Here is a 26561-nt window from a genome sequence, read left to right on the forward strand (position 1 = left end):
CTCAGAACGGACATCAGCGGGGAGAAGGAAGCGGCGCCACAGCGCACACAGTCATATTTGTTCAAAGTTACACGAGCTACTGTCTGTGATGTCATTTGATACGAGAAGAGAAATATGGAAATATATTTTGGGAGCTTACAAGAAACCTTTTCGAGAGATTAAGGGGAGGATGCAGGGCCTTTGACAGAGTCTAATATTTAGCAGGATGTGGTTTAGAAGAACTTAACTGGGTTCGTTTTAAAGGAAACGTAGGAGGTGTTAGTGGATTAAAATAAAGAAAAAACCCCAAACCACGAGTGGTAGACCTCACTCACAGAAAATCAACAAAACCTCCAGTTTGCTTCAAATCTTTACTATTAAAAAGACCAACTTTAAAATGCAAAATTCGCTCTCCACACATACATCTATGTATCCTTAACGCTCGCTCAGGCGCTTTGCCATGGCGTGCTGCACCTCTCCAGCTGCAAGCATTTGCAAACAGTTAGTGTCGGTGTGTCTGTGCGGTTACTCTGGTTACCTCTTTTTGGGGCGGGGTCAGCGGGATGTCCGTCTGAGGGTTCAGGTGGTATCTGAGAGGTCGGACCTGCTCTCCGTTCCTGCCGTCCACTCGCTCCATCGCCGGAGTCCTGGACGAGAAGGTGAGTAAATCAAAGAGACACGGGCAGCTCAGGTGTGAACTCGTCCTCAGAATCTCTGTGATGCTCTTATTTTATTACAGTTTATATGTTTTAGAACAGCTGATCTAAAGTCACCGCACGTCACTACCTGCCTACAGGCCACATACACAGCACCAGCCGCACCAGTTACAGCTGCTGCAGGTTTGTGGAGGGTGGACACGAGGAGCTCGGGGTCTTTAATCAGCAAACATCATGAATGAATGCATGTTTTTTACATGTCTTTAATTACCTGAGCCGCTCTAAAGGCTGGACTCTACACCATCACTCTGCTTTATATTTGATTCCTGGCTGTGAAAACCAAAGCTCTGTGTTTACGCAGGCTTTCCATCAGTTTATATATATGAGATGTTTCATTTAAAAAGTCTGTTTACTGAGCAGCACAGCTCCAGCTGTGCAACATCATAGACAACCAGACGGTTTCATTGGGTGTTTGTTTTAATGAATGTGATTTTTGGCTAAATTTAACAGCACAACTTTTGTTTTTTGGTTTTTTAAATCTATAAATCTCCACGTCAGTGAAAAAATGTAACATAGAACAAACACTACGAGGCCGTGCTGCTCAGTTTGCTGACTGGAAAAACAGATTTTTGAGACATTTTTCATGGCTTTATAAAATCAGTGCTGAGGAAAAGAAACAGCTGATTGCGAGGAGTCAGGTGGGAAGGATCCAGGTAAGACTTAAAGCTGCGCCAGGAAACCGCGTCCTGAGACCTGCTTAAAGGAGCCTCAAACTCTGACTTTGTTTAGTTTCTGCAGGAGGAGACGTGGACCCGCACAGCTTTAAGTCCTGACGTGGTTCTGCTCCACAGGTGAGAGCAGGTGAGAGCAGACGGTCAGAGAGGTGAAGGAAGCGGCGAGCATGTCAATGACAGCAGAGACACTTTATCAGCATCCATCAGTCCAGCGCTTCATCACCTCTCTGACTCTAACGGGACCGAGCACAGAGGAGGACCCTGCAGGTCCAGCAGTACCTGGAGACGTGGGTGGGCGTTACCTCCAAACCCCACATCTCACAGTCAGCCACACTGCATTGTGGGTAAGAAAAAGCACATCAGAACCAGGCTGGAGGTGAAGAGAGGCGGTATAACTGAGATGAAGCTGACTGTTTCGCATGAGGAAGACTTCACTGGTTTAACTGATCTTCATCAGTAACACACACACACACACACACACACACACAGTTACCGGTTGTGCTGTCGAGCTTTATGAAATGGACTGTTCAGTCCCAAGCAGAAGAGACGCCGACGGAAACCAGGGAAACGGAGAGCGAGGAAGAGGAGGACCACCGGCAGGATGAAGAGGAAGATGACAAGCAGGGCGACTCGGACGGGATCCGATTCTGAACGCAAAAACACGAAGGATTAACGGGCGCTGCAGAGAAGACGAGGATCGTCTCATTTTTGGATGGTTTTTCAGAGCGACGCACCTCGAGCCGCTCGGGCCGGGCCGCTGTCCACGCTGCCGCCGTGACCCGAGTACCTGCAGTCGGGCGGAGCCCAGCCCACCTCGCAATGACAGTTCCTGTTGCTGTTACACACCTGCAACACAAACACACAAAACAGACTCACACTGGCACCAAGAACAGCAGGGACCTGGTTGTAGTTACAGTCTGTGGTGGCAGGCGGAGGTCTAACTGTGCTGCTTCTGTCGTCTGTCTCCACCGCCTCAGCTGGAGGTGTGCAACGAAACAGAGACCTCATCGAAGGACACTACGGTCTCATCTGGATCCAAGTTTGTGGACCTTGTTGGTGAAGTTGGTGGAGTTTTTCATGTGATGGGGGTGTTCACGACAAGTGCTAGGATGGTGGCGAGGTGTTTGGAAATGATGTAGGTGGCTGAGGTTTTGCTGCTAACAATGGGACTCCTTCTTTTCTGGGTCTTTGGAGGTAAATACAGGATGTAGGGTGCAGACGGGGGTACGCAGGACGGTCAGTGGCTTCTTCCTTTTCAAGTTCTTGGAGGCAGCTGATCATTTTCTTTTTGTAGCTGCTTGTAGAGTCTCATCTTAAGGTTTCACAGGTGCTGTTGTCATTGAGGAGTGTAGTGATCTTTGTGTGGTAATCCCTTGTGTTTAGGACAAGTTCACCCACTCACCTGCCTGCTGATCAGTGCTGGTCAAGTTAAGTAATTAGTAACTAATTACTGATTACTTCTAAAAAAAAAAGCAATCCTGTTACTTTACTGATTACTTATTTTCAAAAGTAATTAGTTTACTTCCACACTTTAAAACGCTGCGTGGTCGTACTCGCTCTCACTCCATATTATCCATCGTTGATCTGCACACGTCTGTTGCTGCCACGGACGTCACTGTCATGAGACACTCTCACTAACAAAATCACAGTTTAGTAACGCAGCGTGCTTATGGGAAAGTAACAGTAATCTAATTACTTTTTTTTGCAATAGCAATCCCTTACTTTACTCATTACTTGAAAAAAATAATTACGCGTTACTGCCCATCGCTGCTCCTGACTGTCTCTGGCGGTGGCGTCTTCCTGTTCTTGTCTGTGCGGCCGACGCATCGACTCAGAATTATAAGATTGTCTTTAGAATTACGGAGTTTCTGAGGTTGTCGTTCTTTCGCTTTAAATGTGAAGGATCCTCCCAAAGTGCAAGGCGGTACGTCTTTCTCATGACCAGCAGGGGGCGACTCCTCAGCAGATAAACCATGATGAGTTTATTTGGTCTCATGTGAAATCATGGTGGAAACCTCTGTCTTTGTGCCAACGTATACCTCACACATTTTTAAATCTGACTCACCCCGTGGCCGTTGCATTTCCTGCGACACTCGTCCACGCCGAACACTGACACATCCTGACACTTCTGGTTCAAACAGGCCTGAAACAGCAACAAAATCACTTCTACAAAAGTTTGTTTCAAGAAATTCTCACAAAAATCTTACAAAACTCTGAATATTTGGAACTTCAGTGGAACATTTGGTTTTATCTATCTAAGAAGCTTGGAGAGAAAAGCCACTGGACTTCTTTCAGTTTCTTTGAAACTTGTTTTTCTTTCCCAGCTGCTTCGATGACCATGACCTGGAAGACTGTGAACCTACACAGACGCTTTGGTTTTAATCCTTTTTTGTTGTTGCATCTGTTATAATTAAAATTACTGCAACTAAAGAGAATTAATTCAAATACAAACTGTTCCACAGCCTGTAGGAGGCGCTGTCTGACCTTGCTGCGGCCGCATGCGGTGCCGTGGGCCACGGTGGCGGGGTCGGACACATCGTCACCCAGGTGGAAGAAGGTGCCTCTGCAGACCAGGTCGCTGTTGTTGAAGTGGACCCTGGTGGTGAGGATCTCTGCGTTGGTGCCCAGCAGGGGGCGGTCCCTCCCACCCTGACACTGGATCCTGCCGCAGTGAACGTCCCTGCATCGGCAAGCAAACGTGACAGGAAGTGAAGTGCGGGAAAAGCTGGAATTTTGGTTCCCATAAGTATAGCAAACGTTCAATTTTTGGTCTCCACAAAGATATGAATACACACACACACAGACACACACACACACACACACGGGCATGATGGGATTTGTAGGCCAGCAGTACAGTAACGCAGCGGTGACCATGACTGTGACCCTGTGGACTCACGAGTTCCTGCAGGGGATGTAGGAGCCGTTGGTCAGCTGACCACAGTTTCCATATTTGTTTCCCTTTTTGTTCACAGACGAGAAACAGACGGCGGGAGCGCTGGTGGCATCTGAAGACAGAAATAAAAACCAGTCACAAATGCACATTTTAAACTGGTTTAAACCAAAAGAGCCAAAGTTTAGTCAGAGTACAACAGAAAGCAGGCTTCAAACAGGTGCTGGCTCAGTGCAAACTGGTTTAAGCTTTGTTGGCTTCAGTGCTGGTTCACTGTGCGGGTCAAACTCACTCCAGGTCGCTGGTACGTGAGGTGGAAACAGATTTAGGCTAAAATAAGCTGTGATAAATTGTGATTAATGGTGATTTAGACTCGGCTTAAATCTATCTGCTCATTCTCAGCTGCGTAATTGTCCCCACACAGCTTTAAGTCCTCATTTGTGGCTCACAGTGATTATTTCCTCCATGTTTGATATGAACATCCAGCACAGGACAGAGCAGATTCAGAGGACAGGTACAGACTGGAGTCTTACTGGGTCCCCACAGCGTCTGGCACTGGGTGTGCATGCTGGCGCAGACTCCTCCATAGCAGTAGGAGGCGCCCTCCTCACAGGGTTCCCCATTCTGCAGAAATACATTGGGGGGGCAGTAGGGGGAGGAGCCTGTGCAATACTCAGGGAGATCACATTCCCCGAGAGGCTCACGACACACCGAACCCGCCGCTCGCAGCTGATGGAGGAGGAAGAGGAGGAGGGGTTAGATGAAAATACTGCAGGAAACATTATTTTTATATTTGTGGGCATCGACGTCAGCCTGACCTTACAGTCCTGGCAGCAGATACCATCAGACGAGCACTGAGCTCCAGGAACCAGCTTACAGGTGGAGGCGTTACAGCAGGGGTCCTCACACTCCTGACCAATCAGAGCACAGCAACGCATCACCAAGAAGGAGAACAAACCAAAGTAACGTGTGTGACCTTCATCACTGCTAGGAGTGACGAAGAGTAACTGTGACTGAAACTGAAGCAAAGGTGCTGCGAGATAAACTCGGCCCAGTAATTCCAGCTGGAACAGCAGAAGCAGGTGAACAGGTGAGTACCTCCAGCAGGCCGCAGTCACACTCCTCTCCTTTCTCCACGTAGAGGTTTCCACAGCGAGGTCCTCCCAGCAGATGCTCCGGCTGTGGCACGTTGAACAGACACATGCCGCCGCCGTGCAGCAGGCTGACGGACAGATCAGCAGCGCTGCAGCTGCTGAACTGCTGACCCGGCATGAACCTGAGGTCAGAGGTCACAGGACACTGGTATTACACAGGTAGAAACTAACCAGGAAAGCCTCGGGACTGAAAAATGACACCAAAACTGAACCTGCAGTTCCTCTAATGGCCACTTGAGGCTGCAGCAGAGAGCCAGTAAACAACAGACACATTAAGGCTACGTCCACACGTAAACGAAGTTTTCGATCACTGATAACTGAGACTTTTTAAAACTCCCGCCAGGGTGCAGATTTTCGAAAACTCAGTTTTTGCGTTTACGTGTGGACGAGGAAAACTGAGGTTTAGTTACGCAACGTCAAAGGTGTGCGCCTTTATTGTTTACATCAGATTATTTCTACAATGGCGGATAGAGACAAAATACTATGGCTGTTAATCTATCTGCAGTTTTTCCATGCTTACATTTAACACGCAGTTACCGTCCCTCCGCTTAGAAAGACAGAGGCGTCAGAGTGAACTTCGGACGTGGCTTCTACATTCAACACAGCCGCTGTCGCAACCCAAATCCTGACATCGGTTTTAAATACTTACTTAATTTACTTTTTTTAAAAATTTACATTTATGTATGCTGTATGCATTTTGTTCATTCCTAAGTTGTGAGTCTACACTAACCAAAATGCTGTCTTTAGTTATTTACCTTTGAAATGATGAAGGCACTTGAAAAGTAACACAAAATGATCTGCCGTTCGGAAGTACTTCAGGTGAGGATACAAAACCATGTTTAGTCTTTCCCTCCCAGGCTTATAGACTTCTGACTGGCCAACATCTCGTTTTTAGCGTTTACATGTGGGCGGAGATTTTTTTTCAAAACAAAAGCGGAAAATCTCTGTTTTCAAAAATACCCGTGTACATGTGGACGTAGCCTAAGAAGTCCAACTTTACAGCATATTTACAGCCTGATGCAAAAACTCAAACACTTTGGTCTCTGTGGATAATCTCATTAAGGCTTTAACGGGTTTTTTAAACGACAGACTGACTGAGCTGATCGAACAGTCACAGGAAACATGATCCAGCACCGGAGCAAAGGTCACGGACATGGTTCACCTTTGTTTTCAGCCTGAAGTGCGAACTCTGACCTGACGGGTCCGAGGGCGTAATAAGAGGTACTTATTGAAAATGAATAGAAAATTCAATAACCTTATTTAACTTTATTTAACCAGGTGAGACATTAAGAGCACATTCTTTGGGAAAAGGGGGAACGACTAAAAGAAGCTGTGCTTAAATCCTGCTGAGACGATACCTTTAAGACTTCAGAGATGTAAAGCAGTTAAAGCACAGAGTAAAGGAGAGAAACAGGACTCGAGCTGAGTCTCAGCAGGGTTGGGGGTTCTGGTCTGATGCCGACCCGGGTTAAACAGTCTGGCACTGACCCGGTTGAGGGCTCCATGATGCAGCCCCCGAGCCGCGGCTCGTTCTGGCAGGAGCAGTGGCGCTCCGCGGTGTCGTGGCTCATCCCGAGGTTGTGACCTAGCTCGTGAGCAACAGTTGAAGCCACGCCCAGAACACTGACCAGGTGATCCTGACAGGAAGAGAGAAATCGCTTCATTTTTATGGAGTTTTGTCAGTAAACTGTAAAAAAAAGATCAAAATGGTTTACACTAAAATCTTGTTTGGCTAAAAATGTAAACTAATCAATAAATCACAGCGACACAGGAAGTAAACAGAGCTCGACACGAAGGCCGACTCACCACGTTGACTCCGCCCGACCTGTCTCTGGAGCACATGGATGACTGAGACGCCATCCCCACTGTGGTGCCGTCAAAGGACCCGCCCCTGTGAAGAAGAAACGAACCCGTGACGACCCGAACCGGGAGCAATGCGAGACTTTTATTTTGGTAAGTGCTCCTACATGACGAGCTGGGCGTTGTCGTGGCGAAGGCGTGGCAGCAGGTCTCTGGTCCTCCACTCCAGGAAGTTGTTTAGGGTGTCGGTCGGGCTCTTCTCCACACGGATCTTGTCGCGGTCGCTCCAGATCTCCAAACCCGTGAGCGCCACGCGGACGTTCAGGGGACGGTAGAACTGAAACAGGAAGAAGAGGCGGTTCAGGTGTGCTGCTGCTGTGGCAGCGTTACAGAGGCCGGCTGTGACAGGAAGTCAGAGATCTCACCCAGTCCACCTGGTTGGCCACGTCCAGCATGCGGTAGATGATGGTGTTATTGTTCTTCTGGTAATTCAGAAACTGTGGAGCAGACTGCAGCTTTAGTCACATCAGGACGTAACAACCAACGTGTTAAACTGCAAATCAAATGCAGCAAGAACGACAAAGAATCAGTCGACACATTTTAGGGTGAAACAAACTGCTGCCATCTTGTGTCGAGAACGCGGTACTGCAGGTTAAAAACCCCAAACAAAAAAAGCTGAAACTCTACAAAAGACATTTGTTTGGCTCGCTGCAGCACGCCCCTCATCTCTGCTCCAAACTCCAGCCCATATTAGTTGTCAAATCACATGACTTTTGCAGGTCAGAGGTCACCGCTCTGCTGCATTCAGCCGGGTCCCATCAGACATAACTGTTAAAGATCTGCGATGACAAACCTGTGAAATCCTGCTTTGAAGAGGTAACTAAGGCTACGTTCACACTGCAGGCGAAAGCGCATCAAATCCGACTTTTCTGACCCCATGCGACCCATATCCGATCACGGTACGACAGTGTGAACGGCTCAAATCTGATACTTTCAAATCCGACCTGGGTCACTTTCATATGGTACTGAATCTGATACATATCTGATGTTTTAGAAAGCGACTGCTGTTTGAACGGTCATGTCGCATTAAATCCGTCTTTTACGTCACTGACACAAGACAGATGCCGATTATCAGCGCCGGAGCAGACAAACGAGAAAGCATGGCGGCCATTGTTAAAGCACGGGCTCTTTGTTTCTCAGTGTCCTTCTTTCTCTAATTAATTTGTCAAAATTCTGTCGGTTACGACTCTGCAGAAATTGATAGACTGCTGCAACAACACCTACTAGCTCTGTAGCCGCCATTTTTCCTTCCACAAACAGAGCGTGTTGTGTGTGACGTCTTCTTTTGCGCATGCGGGCTCCGTTGAGGGCCGTGAACCGTTCACACTAGAGCGCGTTTGCAGTCACATTTTATTTGTAGTGTGAACAAGCAGACAAAAAAAATCGGAATTGAGCATTAAGACCTGCACTGTGAACGTAGCCTAAGAGACACATCAACAGACCGTCTCAAATACACACACAAACACACACACGCACGCACGCGCACACACACACGCACACACACGCGCACACACGCACGCACACGCACGCACACACGCACACACACACGCACACACACGCACACACACTGACCTCCTGGTGATCGGCCACCAGCACCAGTTCGATGTATTTGGTCTCAGACAGGATGTCTCTCTTCGTCTGCAGACAGAACACACACAGAGGTCAGGTCAGAGGTCAAACGGGAGTAAAAGTTTGACGTATTTGTAGTTTATCAAACTTCTGCAGTTAAACTTTAACGACCCCGTCAACAGCTGCCGCACGAGGGCTGACCTACAGTTTGAACTGCTTGTGTGGCGACAGAGACGACAGCGTTTGTTCATCTTTAAAGCCTCCAGACTCGCTCACCTTAAAGAGAATCGCCTTCTCTGTGAGGTGATTTTTACTCACATAAAACAGGAACTGCTGATCTACCTGGACTGACTTTTAACACGTCATCTAACATTTTAAAACTCTTTAAAATTCCTGCTTTATTGAACAAAGTCTGGGGGAGAGGAACGGCTTCACTTCCTGTTTGACTGCAGGTGAAATACTGGAACACTTAAACACGCTGATTGTTTCAGGTGTGTGAGATCTGCGTGCACAGCACTGCATCACTTCACCCTCCATGTCCGTGGGGGCGCGGCTCCTGTCACTGACTGTGGGCCAGAGCCTCTCCAGATCTGACCTCCTGGGTGCCCTAAGCCTTACCTTTGCAGACACCTGTAACACATTCCTTGTAAGCACATCCTAACTGTGCAGACTAGAACTCGGCTCTCTTTATAAAAACATGGCGGCCTGTCTCACCCTGTGTGTGTGTGTGGAGCTGTGGATGGGGGGGACGGCGGTGTGCGACACTCCACAGCCTCCTGCAGCATCATCCTCCAGGGGGGTGGTGGAGAACAGCAGGTGGACTCCTCCTTCATCATCATCACCTCCTCCTCCACTACCTCCATTTCTGCCTCCTCCTCCACTCTCTCCTCCTGCACCCTCCTCCTCCTCTTCCTCCCTCGCCTGGTGGTGGTGATGGTTGTGCTCCTCCTGTGGCTGCAGCTCAAAGCTCAGGGTGGCGTTCAGGGCGATGATGCCACTGCAGGAGGAAACAGCTGATTAACAGGGGTCCTATTCATATTTCTAAGCACACACACACACACACACACACACACACACACACACACACACACACACACACAGGAGCGTTTACCTTTGACCTCAGACCTCCACTGTAAATATTTCTATCACATAACGATTAAAAAGCAGAATAAAACTGTTTTTTATTGATTTGTTATTATGATGCTGACATCACAGGAAGTAGGCTGGGCGTGCAGTTACGAAATCACATCGAGGGAAATGATGACTCAGGTTTTTTTTGTGCAGTTAGAAAATAAATGGAGCGATTCATTTCACAAACCAGACTCAGTTCTTTTCACGGTGACCTCACAGGCTGCAGGAAACCACCACAGAGCTCGCTGAGCTGTGGAGATGGAGAAAATCTTTGTTTTTCCTTGTTTGAAATGTTTTTACATTCTCAGTAATCCAACCTGATGAATTAAGGTTAATACAGCTCATGTATAATCTGAGCTCAGCGATTACTCTCAGGGCTTCAGGCTGGACCCTCTCTCTTCACGTGCTGATTAATAAACCTGATAATCGTCCTGCAGCTTGAACATTTTCTGTGTCAGGTCAGAGGTCGTTGATCCGGATCAGTTCGGCCGGCTCTGGAACGCTGACGCTTCACTCGAGTTTTCTGCCAAGAACACTGCATTAAACACAACGACCTGAAACATCGAGTCCTGGACTGAGCGGATTGGAGGTTTTTAGGTTTAAGGAGCTTTCTGACATGTTTTTGGTTTTTACACAGGACGTGACGCAGCAGTGAATTCCACTGACCGAACGTGAACATCTGTCAGTCTAAACACAGACAGCTGTCAGCGATAAATATTCATATTTCTGTATTCAAATGAGGCCAGAAGAGCCTCCAGAGAGCAGCTGCCTGCCTGACGCCCAGCTTTGACGCGTCAGCAGAAATCTGCAGCTTCTGTTTTTGCAGAACAGGATGAGCGTTCGGAAACCAGCGCTGTCTAAACACGACGACTCCCTCCTGAACTGTGCGTCTCCGTTTGTCAGACTTCACGTCCGTTTGAGCGTTTAAGCACAGAAACTCTCTTTTCTTCTTCCTTCCTCTCTCAGACTAAAATTACTGTATTTTTATAGTGTGTCTGTATTTAATACATAAGGAACCTCTAACAGCTGTCTCGAGGCACCTTAAACTCGGAACAGGTGACCCTGAACTCTCCTGCAGACGTCCCAGGATGCAGTGGGGCTTTCTCCTCCGCTCTCTGTGGCACGCGGCAGTGACATGTAAAGGTTTATCTTCTCTCAGCTTTAGTTTGTTGTGTCTTGCTCTTAGTTTTTCAGAGGAAAGGAGGATTCAGGGTCACCTGATCCAGCCTCCAAAGAGGAAAGTTTCAAACCTAAAGTTGAAAGCAGAGGATGTCTGTGTCCTGAAACCAAGCTGAGGTTTCACAGAAGAAGCTCTACTTTTAGAAACTCTGTGAACCACAAATAAGCCTCCAGCTGAGAGCGAGGGGCGCTGTGATGGGCCTCAAAGGTTGTCCTTCCTGTTGGGGGGGGTGGGGGTACTGACCGGAGTCCCGAGCAGGTGCTCAGAGCCACTCTGGACTGGGGGAATCCTCTGACGCTGCCGTGGTAATAACAGTGAGTCTGCAGACGACATAAGCACAACAGCATCTGTCACAGCTGGACGACTCCACGGGGAAGGTCTGACGGGCTGCGGTGCGTTCGCTGACTCACCACAGGGTTGGCCGTTACAGACACTCCGGTACCGTTGGGGAGGTAGTAGAAGACGTTTGGCGGTTTGGGCAGCAGGTCGCTGAAGAGACACGACAAAGGTCAAAGTGTGTGAGAGACGACGAGAATCAAACAGCAGCATTAACAGAATCACATTCAAACGAGTGATGCGACGCGCCCTCGCGTTACGGCCTTTCAAACAACCTGCGATGTTCGCTACCAGGCTGGTGTCAGAGCACGGCTTCCCAAAACTGGCAGCCGCGGCGTAAAAGTTAAATATTACAACACCAAAGGACAGCTGATAGTTGGGAGGGGCTCAGAATAAAGTCTCTGACAATGCTACTATTCCCCACATATCAGCTGTAAACTAACGTCAACAGGAAGTGATCGAGTCAGAAACAGCGAGTGTAAGCGACGATGATGACTGAGAAAGTATTCGGAATCAAATAGCAGCGATAAAATTAAAAATGTCTCCTCAATCCGACACGATCCGCAGTGACGGCTGCAACATTTTTATTTATATCAGCTCACGGCGTCTCAGATTAACGTCACAGGAGGTTCTGTACATGTGGTGTTTAATGTCACGCTGCTCAGACTCACTGGTTCTTCTCCAGCTCCAGCAGGAAGAGTCTTCCTCCCACCTCCAGCCCACACTGCAGCCTGTCAGGGTGGCCATCCTGGGAACACAGGAAGAACAGTTCCTTCATTTACTGAGCCGATTAAACTCTGGAGGCAGGAAAGAAAAGAACAGGATGGAGCGCTTCCAAATGACACAAATACCCGAGGCTAACGAGACGGATTTGCACATTCAAAATGCTGCTGAGGGCACCTGTGGAGGTAAACAATGGGGGCATAAATGATTGGCTAAGATACAGAAACTAACAGAGCTGTGGAGGGGCGGAGCTTCCTCATTGCTCTATATCCAGTCACCTGTACTCTAACAGCTCTGTCTGCGGCAGTTTAAAATGATCATTTTTACACCAGTCTGAACTTTTCCAGGTACCACAGAGGGCTGATGTGTGCCTGAACCAATCATCATCTGGATTTTTATTATTAAACACACTTACTGCTCAACTTCATCATCATCATCATCATGATGATTTCATACCCTGAATTAAAAGCACCAACTCTTATAATTCAGCGAGCCCACTCCCACTCTTATTGTTCCGCTTCCACCATTTTTACTTCATTCCGGTGACTTCCTTTCTTCTGCTCCTTTAGGATGTGGCGGTGCAGAGTACATCCGCCATCTAATCAATACACCTTCCTGTCTTAATGGAGCTTCTCTCTGAAGTGTAGGCACTTCCTGTCCAGCGGCTTTCTCCTCTCAGCTCTGGAGGAAGTGTAGGAGTGTGTGTTACTGGGCGTAGCAGCAGTTTTCCTGTGAAACCCCCCTCATGGGGAGCAGCCACGTGGCCATTCTCTGTCCATCGCTCTTGTGGCTGATGACGCCCTGCTTTTCCTCATAAACCCTCGCTGTGCACCGAGGCTCAGCGACTGAATCAGGCCCCGCTGCGCCGGGGTCGAAGCTAAAGCTGGACGTCCTGTTAGAACCACCTGACACATGGCTTTGAAATCCCCTCCATCCACATGTTCCTGACATCAGCCAGATGTTGTGCACTGGGCTTCTACACTTTTCCCACTGCAATGCAAAATGGGATTTAAATTTCCTTTGTTAAAACATCATCTCGGCAGTGCTGGCCGGGATGATGTTCATGGTGTATCCCAAGTTTACGAGAGCTCTTTCTTGTGTCATATCAGTGGTTCCCAACCCCCCGGGCCACGGACCGGGCCGTGGGTCGTTTGGTACCGGGCCACGAGAGTTGAGGCTCGGGTGTGAAATTTATGATTTTCAGGGTTTTTATCGTTAACTCTGTTTCCCTGGGTCTTTTCCCGCGTTGTAGTTGTCTGTCTTATTTTGAAAGGAATATTTACATGTTACCATAGCGACCTGAGAGCATTGAGGGGCAGAGAGGAGGATGTTACTCTCATTGTTGTCGTGACATTTCAGGAGGACGCTGCTAATAAAGTTACACAATTACACAGTGAATTCACGTTTATTATTATATTTACCACCATAAGTACCACAGTTTTTGTCTTGGTCGGATCATTTTATTTTGTGTTTATTTATCCGCGACACCTTAAAGGCCGGTCCGTGAAAATATTGTCTGACATTAAACCGTCCGTGGGGCAACAAAGGGTGGGGACCGCTGATCGATATCATACTCAATATAGAACATGTCCTGTTCGAAAAGAAATCAAACAAATCAATAAACCACAGAACTTTGATTCAACGCCACTTTTTGCTGTCTTTAAACTAAATGAACATCTGGATGGTCGTGTTCGCGTTTCCTCAGCACAACTGTGAAGCTCTTCTTTGAATCTCCACCTGGACTCCTCAGTTCTCTCTCTCCAGGTAGAAACACCGGCTAGCCCAGAGTAACACCTGATCTTTGCCTCACCTGGTTCCCCATCACTGTGTGTGGGCGGGGCTGCCTGTAGCCCCACCCACAGCGAGTCCAGTGCAGAGGCGGCAGCAGAAGTGTTTGTTTAAAGCTGCAGACACAGCTCTGCTCTCTTTTCTGTCCCAGGTGCATTTACGGTTCCTGAACGCAGCACGGAGCCGCTCCAGGCCGCTGCCGCGCCGCGATCGTGGAAATGTGCAGTTCTTAGTGTCAGAACATGAAATCTGGAGTTATATTGATTTCTGGATCATATCACGTCACACTGGTAAGAACTGTGGGACTTTCACACAGCTCTGGTCTCACAGCACACAGAGCACACAGTCAAACTTTGAACATCTTTAATTTTGTTACACTTACAGTTTACAGACTATACAACTGATTTTAAAAAAAAAAGAAGCAGCTTTACACCTCACAGCTGACTCATGAATAGTCAGCGTGAGCATCTCTGCTCTCCTCCCACTCGATGATTAATAACCTTCAGTTTTGTTTTTCTGGAAAGCTGGACTAACATGTGACCTGGACCGCTCTCGCTCCGTTCGGATCTTTCTTCTTTTACTAAACAACAACACTTATTCCTCACATCATGGACTGCAGTCCTGCAGGCTTTGAAGGTGAGGTTTTGGGTGAAGTTCTCCTTTAAAAGCGAACAGAATTCCCCTCTGAGGCGTGCTTGTTTTCCCCACCCTCTCTGCACTTTGTACTGTGGTGGGGTCAGATTATTGTGCAGCAGGATGGGTGTGTGTGTGTGTGTGTGTGTGTTGGGGGGGTGTTGGCTGAGTCATGATTGTTCCAGCTGGGAGGGTCTGACTCTGAGAGGCAGCGCAGAGGAAACTGAATCACCGACACACTAAACTCTGCGAGCTGGAAACATGCAGCTGTTCAGACCTCTGATTGGTTCCTCCAGACGAGCATGACAGCGCCCCCTTTAGGTTCACTTCTAGAGCACGCAGCTGATGTACAAAGATTTTCTTTCACCGCTAAAAGAAACAGGCGTGACTCGAGTTGCCCTCGTGTGCATTTTTTTTTCAAATGCTCCAAATAATTCCCTGAAAGCAGACGAAGCAGCTGGAACAGATGTTACTGTTCATGTTACTAAAAATGGAGAGCGTGTTATTGCAGCTCTTAATCTGAAGTACAAGAATTATTAAAGAAACAAATGTATTATAGATGTAAGATGGTTCATAGACTGACGTCAGTATTTAGAACTGCAGAGACAAACTCTGGGAGGAGAACGCCGTCGTCGGCGTCGCTGCTGAGTCGTTTTTATCGCGTGAGTCGGCTTAATTTATTGCTAATCAAATCAGAGTGAAACACAAAACTTGATTAGCTCCACTGCAGGAACTCTGATTTTTAAGCCAAATCAGAAACTCCACAGTGCTGTGGTTCAGGAGCTCCACCCGGCTGGAAAATCCTGATTCTGATCTGAAATAAAGTACTTTCTTATTGGCCAATCGTTTAATAATCATAGATTTAGGAACTATGATTAAGTACTGCAAACAGTAAAACTGGACACTTCATTATTATCAGGAAGTCCTAAAAACTCGCTGAAAAGCCTTCAGTTAATCCAAAATGCTGCAGCAAGAGTCCTGACAGGGACTAGAAAGAGAGAGCAGATTTCTCCTGTATTGGCTTCCCTTCATTGGCTTCCTGTTAAATCCAGAATTCAAAATCCTGCTCCTCACATACAAGGTCTTAAATAATCAGGCCCCATCTTATCTTAATGACCTTGTAGTACCATATCACCCTATTAGAGCACTTCGCTCTCACACTGCAGGCTTACTTGTTGTTCCTAGAGTATTTAAAAGTAGAATGGGAGGCAGAGCCTTCAGTTTTCAGGCCCCTCTTCTGTGGAACCAGCTTCCAGTTTGGATTCGGGAGACAGACACTATCTCTACTTTCAAGATTAGGCTTCAAACTTTCCTTTTTGCTAAAGCATATAGTTAGGGCTGGACCAGGTGACCCTGAATCCTCCTTTAGTTATGCTGCAATAGACGTAGGCTGCTGGGGGATTCCCATGATGCATTGAGTTTTTCCTTTCCAGTCACCTTCTCACTCACTATGTGTTAATAGACCTCTCTGCATCGAATCATATCTGTTATTAATCTCTGTCTCTCTTCCACAGCATGTCTTTATCCTGTCCTCCTTCTCTCACCCCAACCAATCACAGCAGATGGCCCCGCCCCTCCCTGAGCCTGGTTCTGCTGGAGGTTTCTTCCTGTTAAAAGGGAGTTTTTCCTTCCCACTGTCGCCAAAGTGCTTGCTCATAGGGGGTCATATGATTGTTGGGTTTTTCTCTGTACCTATGAAGCGTCTTGAGGCGACTGTTGTTGTGATTTGGCGCTTTATTAATAAAATTGAATTGAATTTCTGTGATTTTGGTCCTGGATGTGTCTCCTTGTCTCACTTGGTTCCCTTTGTGTCCTGCAGTCTCTCTGCATTTGTGAGTTGAACCTATCGTGTTTCCACTTCCTTCTCTCGTGTTTGAACTCCCATCAGCCTGCACAGCTGAGGTTCACGAGGTCGTCCCCTGCAGGTCATCGACCTCGGCTCGCTTCTCCTCTGCCAGGTCGTTGGGCGTCGCTGAGACGCTAAGACCTTTGTGATTGGTTTTGCTAAATTTGCTCTGTGTTTTTTTTGCCCCTCGATGCTAATTGGATTCTCCCGTGCTTAGATTCACCGTCGCCTGCCGGCTCAGCCGCTCACCTTCAGCTCCATTCAGCACTTTGAGCCACGCTCAGTCTGCCCTCACCATCACTCCTCCATCAGCTCGACTCACTCCGAGCTTTCAGCCAGAAACAAGTGCGAGTTACACAAAGGAACATAACATTCAGAGATCATGGAGTTCTTTATATAACAGCAGTGCAATTCACTGAAAATATGGAAACATTAATGAATTGACCCCATCGGGCACTCCGGTGGGACAGCTCTGGTCCTCTTGCTTAAGAAACCTGATGTGTTGCTATCTGCAGACATAAGGGAGAGGCAGTCACCTGAATATGATGCCATATGTAGCCTCATTTCCACACAGTGCAATGATGATGTTCCTACTGACTAACTTACAGGGCATTTAAGGGGAGGCCTGCAAACTCCTGAAACGAAACCAAAACAATCTGAGCAAACTCGAGACGACGCAGCCGCGGCCCGGTGACACGTACAGCTGTGCCCGCCCTCTCAGCCTGCTGATAATCAGCCCTCCTGTGTCCGTGTGTCTGAACACATACATGTGTTTCAATACTTCAGGAAAGCTTTGTGGGTTCATTCCATCACTTTTTTCTTTCACTGTTGTGATTGTTTGAACAGTTTTTATTCAAAGTACGATTCTGTTCCACAAACCTAATTATAACCTCATCCTCCCCTCGCTGTGTTTTTCAGCCTCTCTCGCCCACTCTCACCATCTGTTACCACCCTCCCTTCTTGACAGGTTTCTCCCTCTTCGCCCCTAAAACTCGCTCTCCATGCAGTGAGGTCATGTCTCTCGCCCGGCCTCCAGATGATGTCAGAGCTGCAGAAACTCTGGGCGAGGCCGAGAGCTGCCGACCACAACAGAGCAGGAAGAAAGGCAGAAAAACAAGGAGGAGTGAAACAGCAATAAGAGGGAGAAAGCTGAGGCCTGGTTTACGTCGAGTGTCAGGAAGACACAGGAGAAGCACGACGTCAGGCGCCGCCAACGACAGCCAAACACAAACAAGAAGGCCAGAGCTGAACTTTGTTCCAGTTCTGTGAAAGCCGAAGAATGGCTCACGTGAAGGAAAGCAGGACTGATCCCACAGGTGTTTGATGTTCTCTGAGCCACAGCTGCGACTGCGTTACACAACATGTTGCAACATCTGCTGAAAAGATCCTCCCTCAGAGGGAGCGATCACCCCGAGTAAAAGGAAGTAAAGGCTGACTGTGGGGGAGCCGGGTGGAAACGGTCTGTGGCTACTTTGTGAAGGGATGGATCAGGTGACCCTGAGCCATGTTAATTGGAAGTTCTTCCTCCCCACCATCACCGTATGCAGTTTATATGGGACCATCTGATCACTGGAGATTACAGCTGTAAGGTCGTCACCTTGCAGCACGAAGCAACTTAAGACTGTTGCTGTGAATCTGTGCCGAGCTAGGACAGAGACAAACCCACAGCCATGGGGAGCTATGGGCAGAGCACCACCGATGATGGTTTTGCTGGTCAGAGCTGATGGTCTGGGGTCCTTCACCCCCGCTCTCCTACTCTCTCTTCCTAAACTCCACGTTCGCTCCTGGTTGGGTGGGGTTGGGATGGGTGGGGGTTTCTACAGGAAATGATTTCAGAGCTTCTCTCAGCAGCGCAGGAAGTGTCCATCCTCTAACAACGCTCTTTCCCCAACTTCCCCTTCTTCCCTCCTGCAGTCAGGTCTCAGCGTGCCTGCAGGAAGCTTCTGGTGAAAATGATCAACGCTGCGGCTTCCTTCCTCTCTGAAACAGTCATAACGTCTCAGAAGTCGGACTGAAACTGGGATGGAGAAAGTAAAGCCACCAATTCCTGCTGCTCGTCTGCAGAATAAACTCAGCAGCTCTGCCGTCAGTCTTTGTGGCACGCTCAAGTTTGACGGTTTCCGTTCAGGTCAAACAAACTTTATCCAGCATTATCAATAAAGCTACACACGCTTTTCTCAATCATGATAGCTTCTTTACAAACTACACCACAAAGAAACAGCCTCCTCACAAACACGTGCGACTAACACACCAAGTAAAGAAGAACAGTTACCTGTTAGCTAACATGAATCATCCAGCAGCAGCTCAGACGAGTGTGCAGCGCCTCAGTGTACCCATCGAACACAGTCCCAGTCCAAGCATGTCCACAAACCCGGCGAGTCACGACTTTGCTCCCACACTCGCTGGATGAAGTTTACAGACGCACAGTCAAACAAAGCCTGGCTAACATGTACCATGTTCTCCATAAATAAAGATTTCTCCAGAGTCTTCAATGATTACTGCAATCAGCTGTTTCTCAGAGGAGTCTCGTGGCCTGCAGATGCACTCCACGCCCTCCACAGTGGACTTCAGTCTCAGTGAGTTTAGTGCAGATTCTGGTCTGAGCCTACGATTAGCAGGAAGGTCTACGGTCGCTGGCTGAAGTCCACGATGGTGGACTTGGACAACGCTCACGGAGGACGAGATCGTCTCTGTGGGAACTGACTGTGGACAGCATCGGCCTCTCAGAAGGACAGTAACATTCAAAAATGTCCAAATATCATTTTTCTGGCTCAGAGTGGATCTCTGTGGGAGGACTGCACATGTAAGTCCACGCACAGAAAAAGGCAATCAGGCAGCAGTAGCTTAGCTGAAGGATCTCATTTGTGTTATATCATCACCTGAAGAACAACATGTTGTGTTTGATGATTTCTGTGTGCAGGAATGACCCTGTAACCTGTCCACGTAACGTCAGTATGGAAACACTTTCTCTTTCTTTCAAACTGTGCTGACACTTCCACCCCCACAGCCCGGCCACGTCTGCTGGAGATAATCTAGTGCCGGGCAACACAAGGACTTCATGATTTGATGTTTGACAACAGAAAAAATATTACAAATGAGGACTGGTGAATACAGAAAAAGTGAAAAATATGATTTCAAATCTCCTCATCTTGTGTTTTCAGCTGTCTCTGTACTCATAACGCTGCCGTACGTGCAGTTTGTGGAGGCAGAGCTTCACGCCCTTCATGTCGTGCCCAAAATACACGCATCAGGTAACCGCGATAACAGATGGGCGGGTTAAATCAGCTTTGTTTTCTCAAATAAGGAAGGGAAGTGTGTTTGAATGTGTTTCCCACCCATCCCGAATATCCAGTTCCAGCTGGAAACCAGACTGAGCTCAGGACAACTGCACCAACACAGATACCCCACCCAAACAGCAGCACCACCTCGAAATGACATTTTCATCCTACCCGGAAAGCTTCCGCGAGGCTCCGTCTCCGCCCGTCCACCAGAACGAAGGGGCGAGTTTTTGCCAGCAGCGGGCGTTGGCGTCTGTCCACACCTGAAAACAAAGACAGACGGTGAACTCCAGCGAGCTACTGGGAGAACTGGGAACACGGGGTTCCAGACAGAGGCTACACTATCATGTTGTTTCTATGGCTAGTTTTATACTTGCTAATTATTAACAATCGATCTGAGAACCAAGTGTGTGCTGTCTGACAGCCAATCAGAGGCCGTTCGCTAGGGCTGGGCCATATTATACCGTTCACGGTAATACCGGTATAATGTTAGGCAACGATAGGAAAATGAAATATCGCGATAGAATATGGGTCAAACGCGCATGCGCAGTGCCTTTGTTTTCATACGCACATGGCCGATTGTTGAGTGAAACGGATGAACCAGAATTGGTTTGTAAAAATGGTGCAGCTTCAGTGATGTGGAACTGGTTTGGTGTTTGTCCGTCAGATACACAACAAAGCACATTTTTTTTGTAGAACATGCAAGCGGCCGTCGTTATTGCCGTATTTGTCGGACTAAGGTGCTCGTAAATCTGGGAGTAATCTGGGTCCTAAACTCCCTCCGCTTCAGGTCCCAAAGTCAAACAAACACTGCAGCATCACTAAGAGTTAAAAACTGTCTAAATTCTTTCATCTTTAATAAAACGATCAGCGTTGCTGCTTTACCAGGCGTAACTATGAAGTTTAACATCCAGGCATCCATGAAAACAGAATTTATTACATTTAACGGAGTTAGAAGTTAGCAGGAAGCTAGCGGAAGTTAGCTCGCTAGTTTCGCTAGTTACCTAAGCATGATATAGCATGTTCTGACTGAGAGATTTCTGAAAAATTCAAACGTACAGCTCTGCTATCACTTCCAACAAAAATGAAGACAGAAACTAAACAGCAGTGACGTTTGTAAGGTTACTGAAGTTGGGCTAGCTGGTATGTAATGATGTGCTACGTGATCGCTAGCGACACAGCTATGTTAGCATAACATAAACAGTGAAGCTGGAGGAATCAACGCTAACACTTTTCCACTCAATAAAAGTTAACGTGAAGTTTCCTGATGGTTAGAGACAAATGCAATCGCATGGCAGGATGCTGTAAACGGACCAAACTTCAATCAGGAGAACAACTGAGATAATCCATCCACAATAGAAGGTTAGTCATTAATATACTGCAACAACATGGGAATAGAGCAGCTGTGATAGAATACAGCATTAATGAATCAATGGTACAGAAGTGGAGGAAGCAAGAAGAATGAGTTTAATAAAGTTTGATTTATCTGACTGCTTTGTTTCGCTTAATGTGCCTTACAATCCCGTGCACCTTATGGTCCGAAAAATATGTATTTGACTTTTTTATTTGGCACACTGCAGTTTAATGTTGCAAAGCACCTCTTTTTAACTTCAGTGGATATTATACATGGTTATGCTCAGGATATGTCAGCCCATTTCTACTGGAAATGCCTTTTGGTTAAACTTTCAGCAAGGAATTTGCATTTGCACTGTTAAATTTTTATATAGCTTTAATGCACATAAAAAACAGCTTCTTGTTTAAGTGAAAATAAATGGATGGTGTTTTTTTGTGCTAGTAAAGTTGTGGAGTTGTATTTTGTCTCGCATCAATTATATCGTCAGTTATATCGTTATCGCAAATTTTCAAATATATATCGTGATAAATATTTTTGGCCATATCGCCCTGCTCTACTGTCCGCCCGTCTGGACGCTCCGTTTGGAGCTGTCGGTGTTCCTCACGCAGGCTGGATGGGAGGTCGTGTTTACGCTACAGCTGGTTACAGAGAGGCAGTCCGATTAGCTACCATTGCAACACGCCAGGTATTAAATTAGAAAGAGGTCAAAGGTTACACCCGTTTGTATTGCTATCTTTGTAAGCACTCTCATTAGCATACACTGTTCTCTAGTCTCTGACATGTGACGTCATGAGGATGCAACTATTTTTCACATTATTTTTAACTTTGACATTTATGTAATTATTTAATCAGTTACTTTCTTTTTTTTAAAGTTAGCCCAGACTTGTGAAAAGTAGCGGATCAACAGTGATCAAAGATAAGAGTGATTGTGAGTTTTTGCCATATTTCAGCACAAATGTCTCCAACTTATACGAGCAGGGACACTGTTGGGTGACACTTAATTAAACAATCTTAACTGTAGGAACGTACATAATCGTGATGGACGTGATTCTGGAACGTCTGGAGTTTAATGTGTAAGTAGAGCTGTGCGATAAAACGATAACGATATGTATTGCGAAATAACTTTTTCTCGATAGAAAAATTAAACTATTGCGATAGGCCTCATCTCTCTTGTCCTCTTAAAAAAAAGAAAAAAAAAGAACAGCCAATCCAAATTAAGTAGCGCAGAGCCGAACCAATCACAGCCGCAGCGTCACGTCACGTGACTTGTTACGTACAGCACAAGTGCCAAGGCGCACATGTGTATTTGTTTTTGCAGCCGGGCTGCCCAGATAATGGAGGAAATGAGTTTGCCGACTAGAGAAAAATCAACCGAGAGCGTGAGCGAAGGTTACCGAAGAAAAAAACCGATGATGGTTCCAATGCCGGAGAGATTGTCGAACGGAAGGGCCATAGAAGTTCCGTAGTGTGAAGGTATTTCGGCTATTTCAAGTCTGACAAAAAACAGAGTAGCGCGCACTGTAAATTGTGCCGAAAGCAAGTCTGGAAATACAATAAACCGGTGCATGCTCAATCTCTGACTGAAAGCGCTAATTCGTCATTCGGCTTTTGTCAGACTAAAGTAACTGTTAGAACTGTTTGAAAAGCTAAGCTATACAACAAGGAGAGATTGACAATTTCCTTTTAGTTCTCAGTTTATTTGATATTGACAAAAGTTAGTCAATTTTGTCTGTTATTCTGTAAAACAAACTAAGATTTATTTTTAGAATTAAAATTTTGTTTCTAAGTGGAATTGACAATTTAGTAGTTTGGTTTGTTTGTTCTATTTTGAAACTTAAACGCCTTAGCGGCTGCCTTTTGTGTAGTTTGCAATATTTGCCTTTATTTATCTGAAACTGAAGTTTCATGTTCCTTAAGTACATCTACCCTGTTAAACTTATTATGGGAAATAAATATTTAAATCAAAACAAGCTGCAGATTATTTCACATTTTACTCGTGAGCAACGGCACATTTAAATCTTACAAATATAGTTATTTGATTGATTATACTTTATTCATCCCGAGGGAAATTGGGTTAAGGCTGCCAGCCGTGCCAGCGCTGTTATAATTTGGCTTATATCGTGACATATATCGTTATCGCCTGAAATGAAAAAAACATATCGTGATATGAAAAAATCTTATATCGCCCAGCTCTATGTGTAAGTAATCGTCCCATTTTCTTTATGGTGTGAAACGAAGAAACGAAACTGAAATTCTTTTATAATTCTGTAAATTATAATAAAAAACTTTGTGACAAAATAAAGTCAGACAGAATTATTAAACTTTAGAAGCCACATAGCAGCCTTTCCTCAGCTGCCATGGTCACAGATTTGAGTCTGTCACACAATCTTCCAAAACTCATCAAAAGTGCTTCAAGTAGCCTTCAAGATGTGTTGTTATGGCAACAATGGCAACAACACCAAGAAATCCCAGATTGATCCAAATGGTCAACAGTTTAATCCAGACAAAGGGTTAATCCAGCTGCAGAGAACTGGGACCACCACCATCACCTCACTGCCCACAAGGACCTCACTGCCCACAAGGACCTCACTCTCCAGGTTAAAAACTCACACTGGTCCCCACAGAGACATATTTATAAACACACGAACAGGCTGAAAACTGAAACAATCCTTTATTAAATGTTTTTAAAGAAATATTTCTCCAAGATTTTCTGGCTGTAGGGCACATTTGTTCTCTTTTATTTAATTATTTTTTTAAACCTCTAATTTGGGTTTTTCCTGATCTAAAAATTGACATTTTGGGGGCCGGCTATGCACATAACCAGGACCAGTCTCCACATATTTAAAGCAAAGCCTTTGCATTATATTACTTATCATAGCTACATTCATTGTTTCCTGTTCTTTGATTAAGTAACTACTACATACATAAATAAATTAAACTAAAAAATATTTTTAAAAATTAAATTAATATTAAAATATTTTTATTTTAATCCCAGTGATTTTCCTTTGGTCACCCAGACTTCTTGGGTTTTGGACATGCTCATTATAATTTTTAAATTTCATATTACCAAGTTAATTTAAGTAGAGATACAGTATGCGCAGCTTTATGATTATTTTTTTGATCATTGTTTACACAGTTTTAATTAAATGTAAAGAGGTTCTTTTACTTGTTGTTTTATTTTCAATAAAAATAGGATGAGAAGACCAGATTCAGTGAGTTTTGGATGAATTACATCTTTACTTTTTAAGCTCCCGGTGAATTCCTGAATGATAGTCGGCCCCCATCAGTCGGTTACCGTTACCTGTCAGACTGTCGGTACCGTCCGTCTGTCCGTCCCGAGACAGACTCCCCACATCCTGGGGTGCGTTCAGGGACCGGCAGACGATGAACGCAGCACGGCCGCTGAGCAGTAGCAGCAACAGCCCGGTAGTCCCGCTCATCCTCTCTGCGTCACCGGCAACCAGCAACAGGTTGCTGCTGTCTGATGTGTGTGTGTGAGGCAACCCCGTCCCGCTCCCGTTACCTCACCGTGTCCGAGCACTGGGAGAGGCTCCGCTGAAACTCCATGGCGCTTCTTTTCCATGTAACACCCACACAAAGCGGCGTGTGCTGTCCCGAACCCCGGGCGGAGGAGTGTCCGTTACTGTCGGTAATGTAGCGGGAAATCACGGCTCTGGTTCGGACCGTTATCTGCGCAGCTCCAGCCAAACGTGTCCCTACAGTCCCAGACTGAGCGCCAGCCCCGGGAGAACCCCGCCAGCTCCTCCGGCTAGGGCCGTTTGTTTCCGGACAGCTCTGTTCGTCCGTGTTTGGAGGCCTGAAGCTGCTTATTAACATAGCGCTCTGGACCGTCCGTGTTTATACTGGGACTGACGGTGACGTCAGCAGGCTGGCCGAGGAGACCGGAAACACAGCGAGAGACCCTTCAAAATAAAACAGCGTAAACCTTTATGTAGGTGTTGTAGCTATTTTAAGGATTGTCATTATATTATAATTACTAGAAAATGCTAGATGTTTTATAAAACGATTTAGCTCTTTGATGAGGAAATTGTTCACAATATTCATTTTTTCTGCATTTTTGTGCCAAAATGGGAGAGAAAATGATTTAGCATTAACTGGAAAAGTGCTGAGTTTGTATTTGTGTTTATTACCTTTTTAAAATAAACAAATTCAGATTAAATAATAGAAATAATGAAAATTACTTTTTAAACAATTGTTTACCGTTGTTTTAATGAGCAAGATAAAATAAAATAAAAAATATTTCTCACAGTGGTAATGGATGGAAGATGATTATCTTTTTTAATGTAAAAAAGTTTTTATGTTTTTATGTCAAATAAAAACAAATACTTTACTTAGTCCCTAAGGACCCCAAAGCACTTTACGCTACATTCAGTGATCCACCCATTCGCCCACTGGTGATGGCAAGCTACATTGTAGCCACAGCTGCCCTGGGGCGCACTGACAGAGGCGAGGCTGCCGGACACTTTCCGATTACAAGACGAACTGCCAACTCTTGAGCCACGATTGAAGAGAAATGATACAAAGAAAATTATTCAATTATTTTATTTAAAATAAAAACAAATAAATAAAAACATGTTACCATATTCTGTATTTTGCCTCTGGCAGCATTGTGAAAAGATGTATTCTGTCCCATTCATTAGAGTTCTGTGAAAATTTGATTATGATAATTTAAAAAAACAAGAGAGTTGCCTTGATTTGTTGTTATAACAATCGATATATATATATATGATGAGAGCAAAAGACTTCATATACATATATATATATATATATATATATATATTAGGGGTGCAACGATACACAAAATTCGCGGTTCGGTTCGGTTCGATACTTTGGTGTCACGGTTCGATATTTTTTCGATACAAAAAAATGTTCATGCTTTTTTAATTTGTCATTTATTAAAATTATAAATATATATTTTAACTCAAAAGTACAGTTTTTAAATTTAATGTTGCTGAAACAACAAAGTAATAAAAAAAATAAATCTATCTGATCGAGAAATCCCTCATCTTTGGAAAAGAGAGTTTATTACAGAGAAATGGCTCTTTCCAAAATAAAAGCTATACTATACGCTTCTTCTGGGGTATATTCTCAGCAGCATATTAAACATATCAGGTCCCCATAAGGAGAATCATGTGCTAACGGCTGTCTAAATGACTCGGGTAAAGTTTGTAGCATGCGTGCTTGTTGTTTTTGTCTGCTTCCACTTGTCTTCGCACTAGGATGATGTCAGCGTAAATGTGCAGTCATATTCATTGTGTTCCCACTAGTGCTGTCAGCGTTAATCTCGTTGAAATGACGTTAACGCCACAACACGGCAAATCTCCGTTAACGAGCTACCGCGGATCGACCCGTGCGTGGGGCTGGACGGAGTCAACACGTTAACCAGCTAACTGCGCTAAGCACTAGTTCCCACCCATGTAATTGAGCAT

The 26561-nt window shown here is 45.7% G+C and overlaps 1 protein-coding gene across 6 annotated transcripts in view; it reads right to left on the reverse strand.

The window, feature by feature from the left end:
• The window catches only part of adam15 (ADAM metallopeptidase domain 15), a 31376-nt gene extending 6338 nt beyond the window's left edge, over positions 1 to 25038 (reverse strand). For 3 of the 6 annotated variants that reach the window (XM_063488601.1, XM_063488600.1, XM_063488599.1), the window contains exons 1-21: positions 24413 to 25038; positions 19929 to 20020; positions 12161 to 12237; positions 11564 to 11642; positions 11397 to 11473; positions 9557 to 9839; positions 8846 to 8911; positions 7639 to 7710; positions 7381 to 7550; positions 7220 to 7304; positions 6902 to 7050; positions 5358 to 5535; positions 5078 to 5170; positions 4793 to 4988; positions 4266 to 4374; positions 3854 to 4049; positions 3435 to 3512; positions 2104 to 2215; positions 1863 to 2016; positions 1649 to 1702; positions 518 to 626 (exon numbers count right to left, since the gene is read on the reverse strand). In XM_063488601.1, coding sequence (XP_063344671.1) covers positions 518 to 626; positions 1649 to 1702; positions 1863 to 2016; positions 2104 to 2215; positions 3435 to 3512; positions 3854 to 4049; positions 4266 to 4374; positions 4793 to 4988; positions 5078 to 5170; positions 5358 to 5535; positions 6902 to 7050; positions 7220 to 7304; positions 7381 to 7550; positions 7639 to 7710; positions 8846 to 8911; positions 9557 to 9839; positions 11397 to 11473; positions 11564 to 11642; positions 12161 to 12237; positions 19929 to 20020; positions 24413 to 24551 — 2568 coding nt within the window. In that variant the 5' untranslated portion in view covers positions 24552 to 25038. The remainder of the gene's footprint in view (positions 1 to 517; positions 627 to 1648; positions 1703 to 1862; positions 2017 to 2103; positions 2216 to 3434; positions 3513 to 3853; positions 4050 to 4265; positions 4375 to 4792; positions 4989 to 5077; positions 5171 to 5357; positions 5536 to 6901; positions 7051 to 7219; positions 7305 to 7380; positions 7551 to 7638; positions 7711 to 8845; positions 8912 to 9556; positions 9840 to 11396; positions 11474 to 11563; positions 11643 to 12160; positions 12238 to 19928; positions 20021 to 24412) is intronic. The other 3 variants (XM_063488603.1, XM_063488602.1, XM_063488598.1) reach the window with 2 other exon arrangements.
• Positions 25039 to 26561: the final 1523 nt, after the last annotated feature.

This window comes from Pelmatolapia mariae, linkage group LG10_11, assembly GCF_036321145.2.
Source record: "Pelmatolapia mariae isolate MD_Pm_ZW linkage group LG10_11, Pm_UMD_F_2, whole genome shotgun sequence".
Classification (NCBI taxonomy): domain Eukaryota; kingdom Metazoa; phylum Chordata; class Actinopteri; order Cichliformes; family Cichlidae; genus Pelmatolapia; species Pelmatolapia mariae.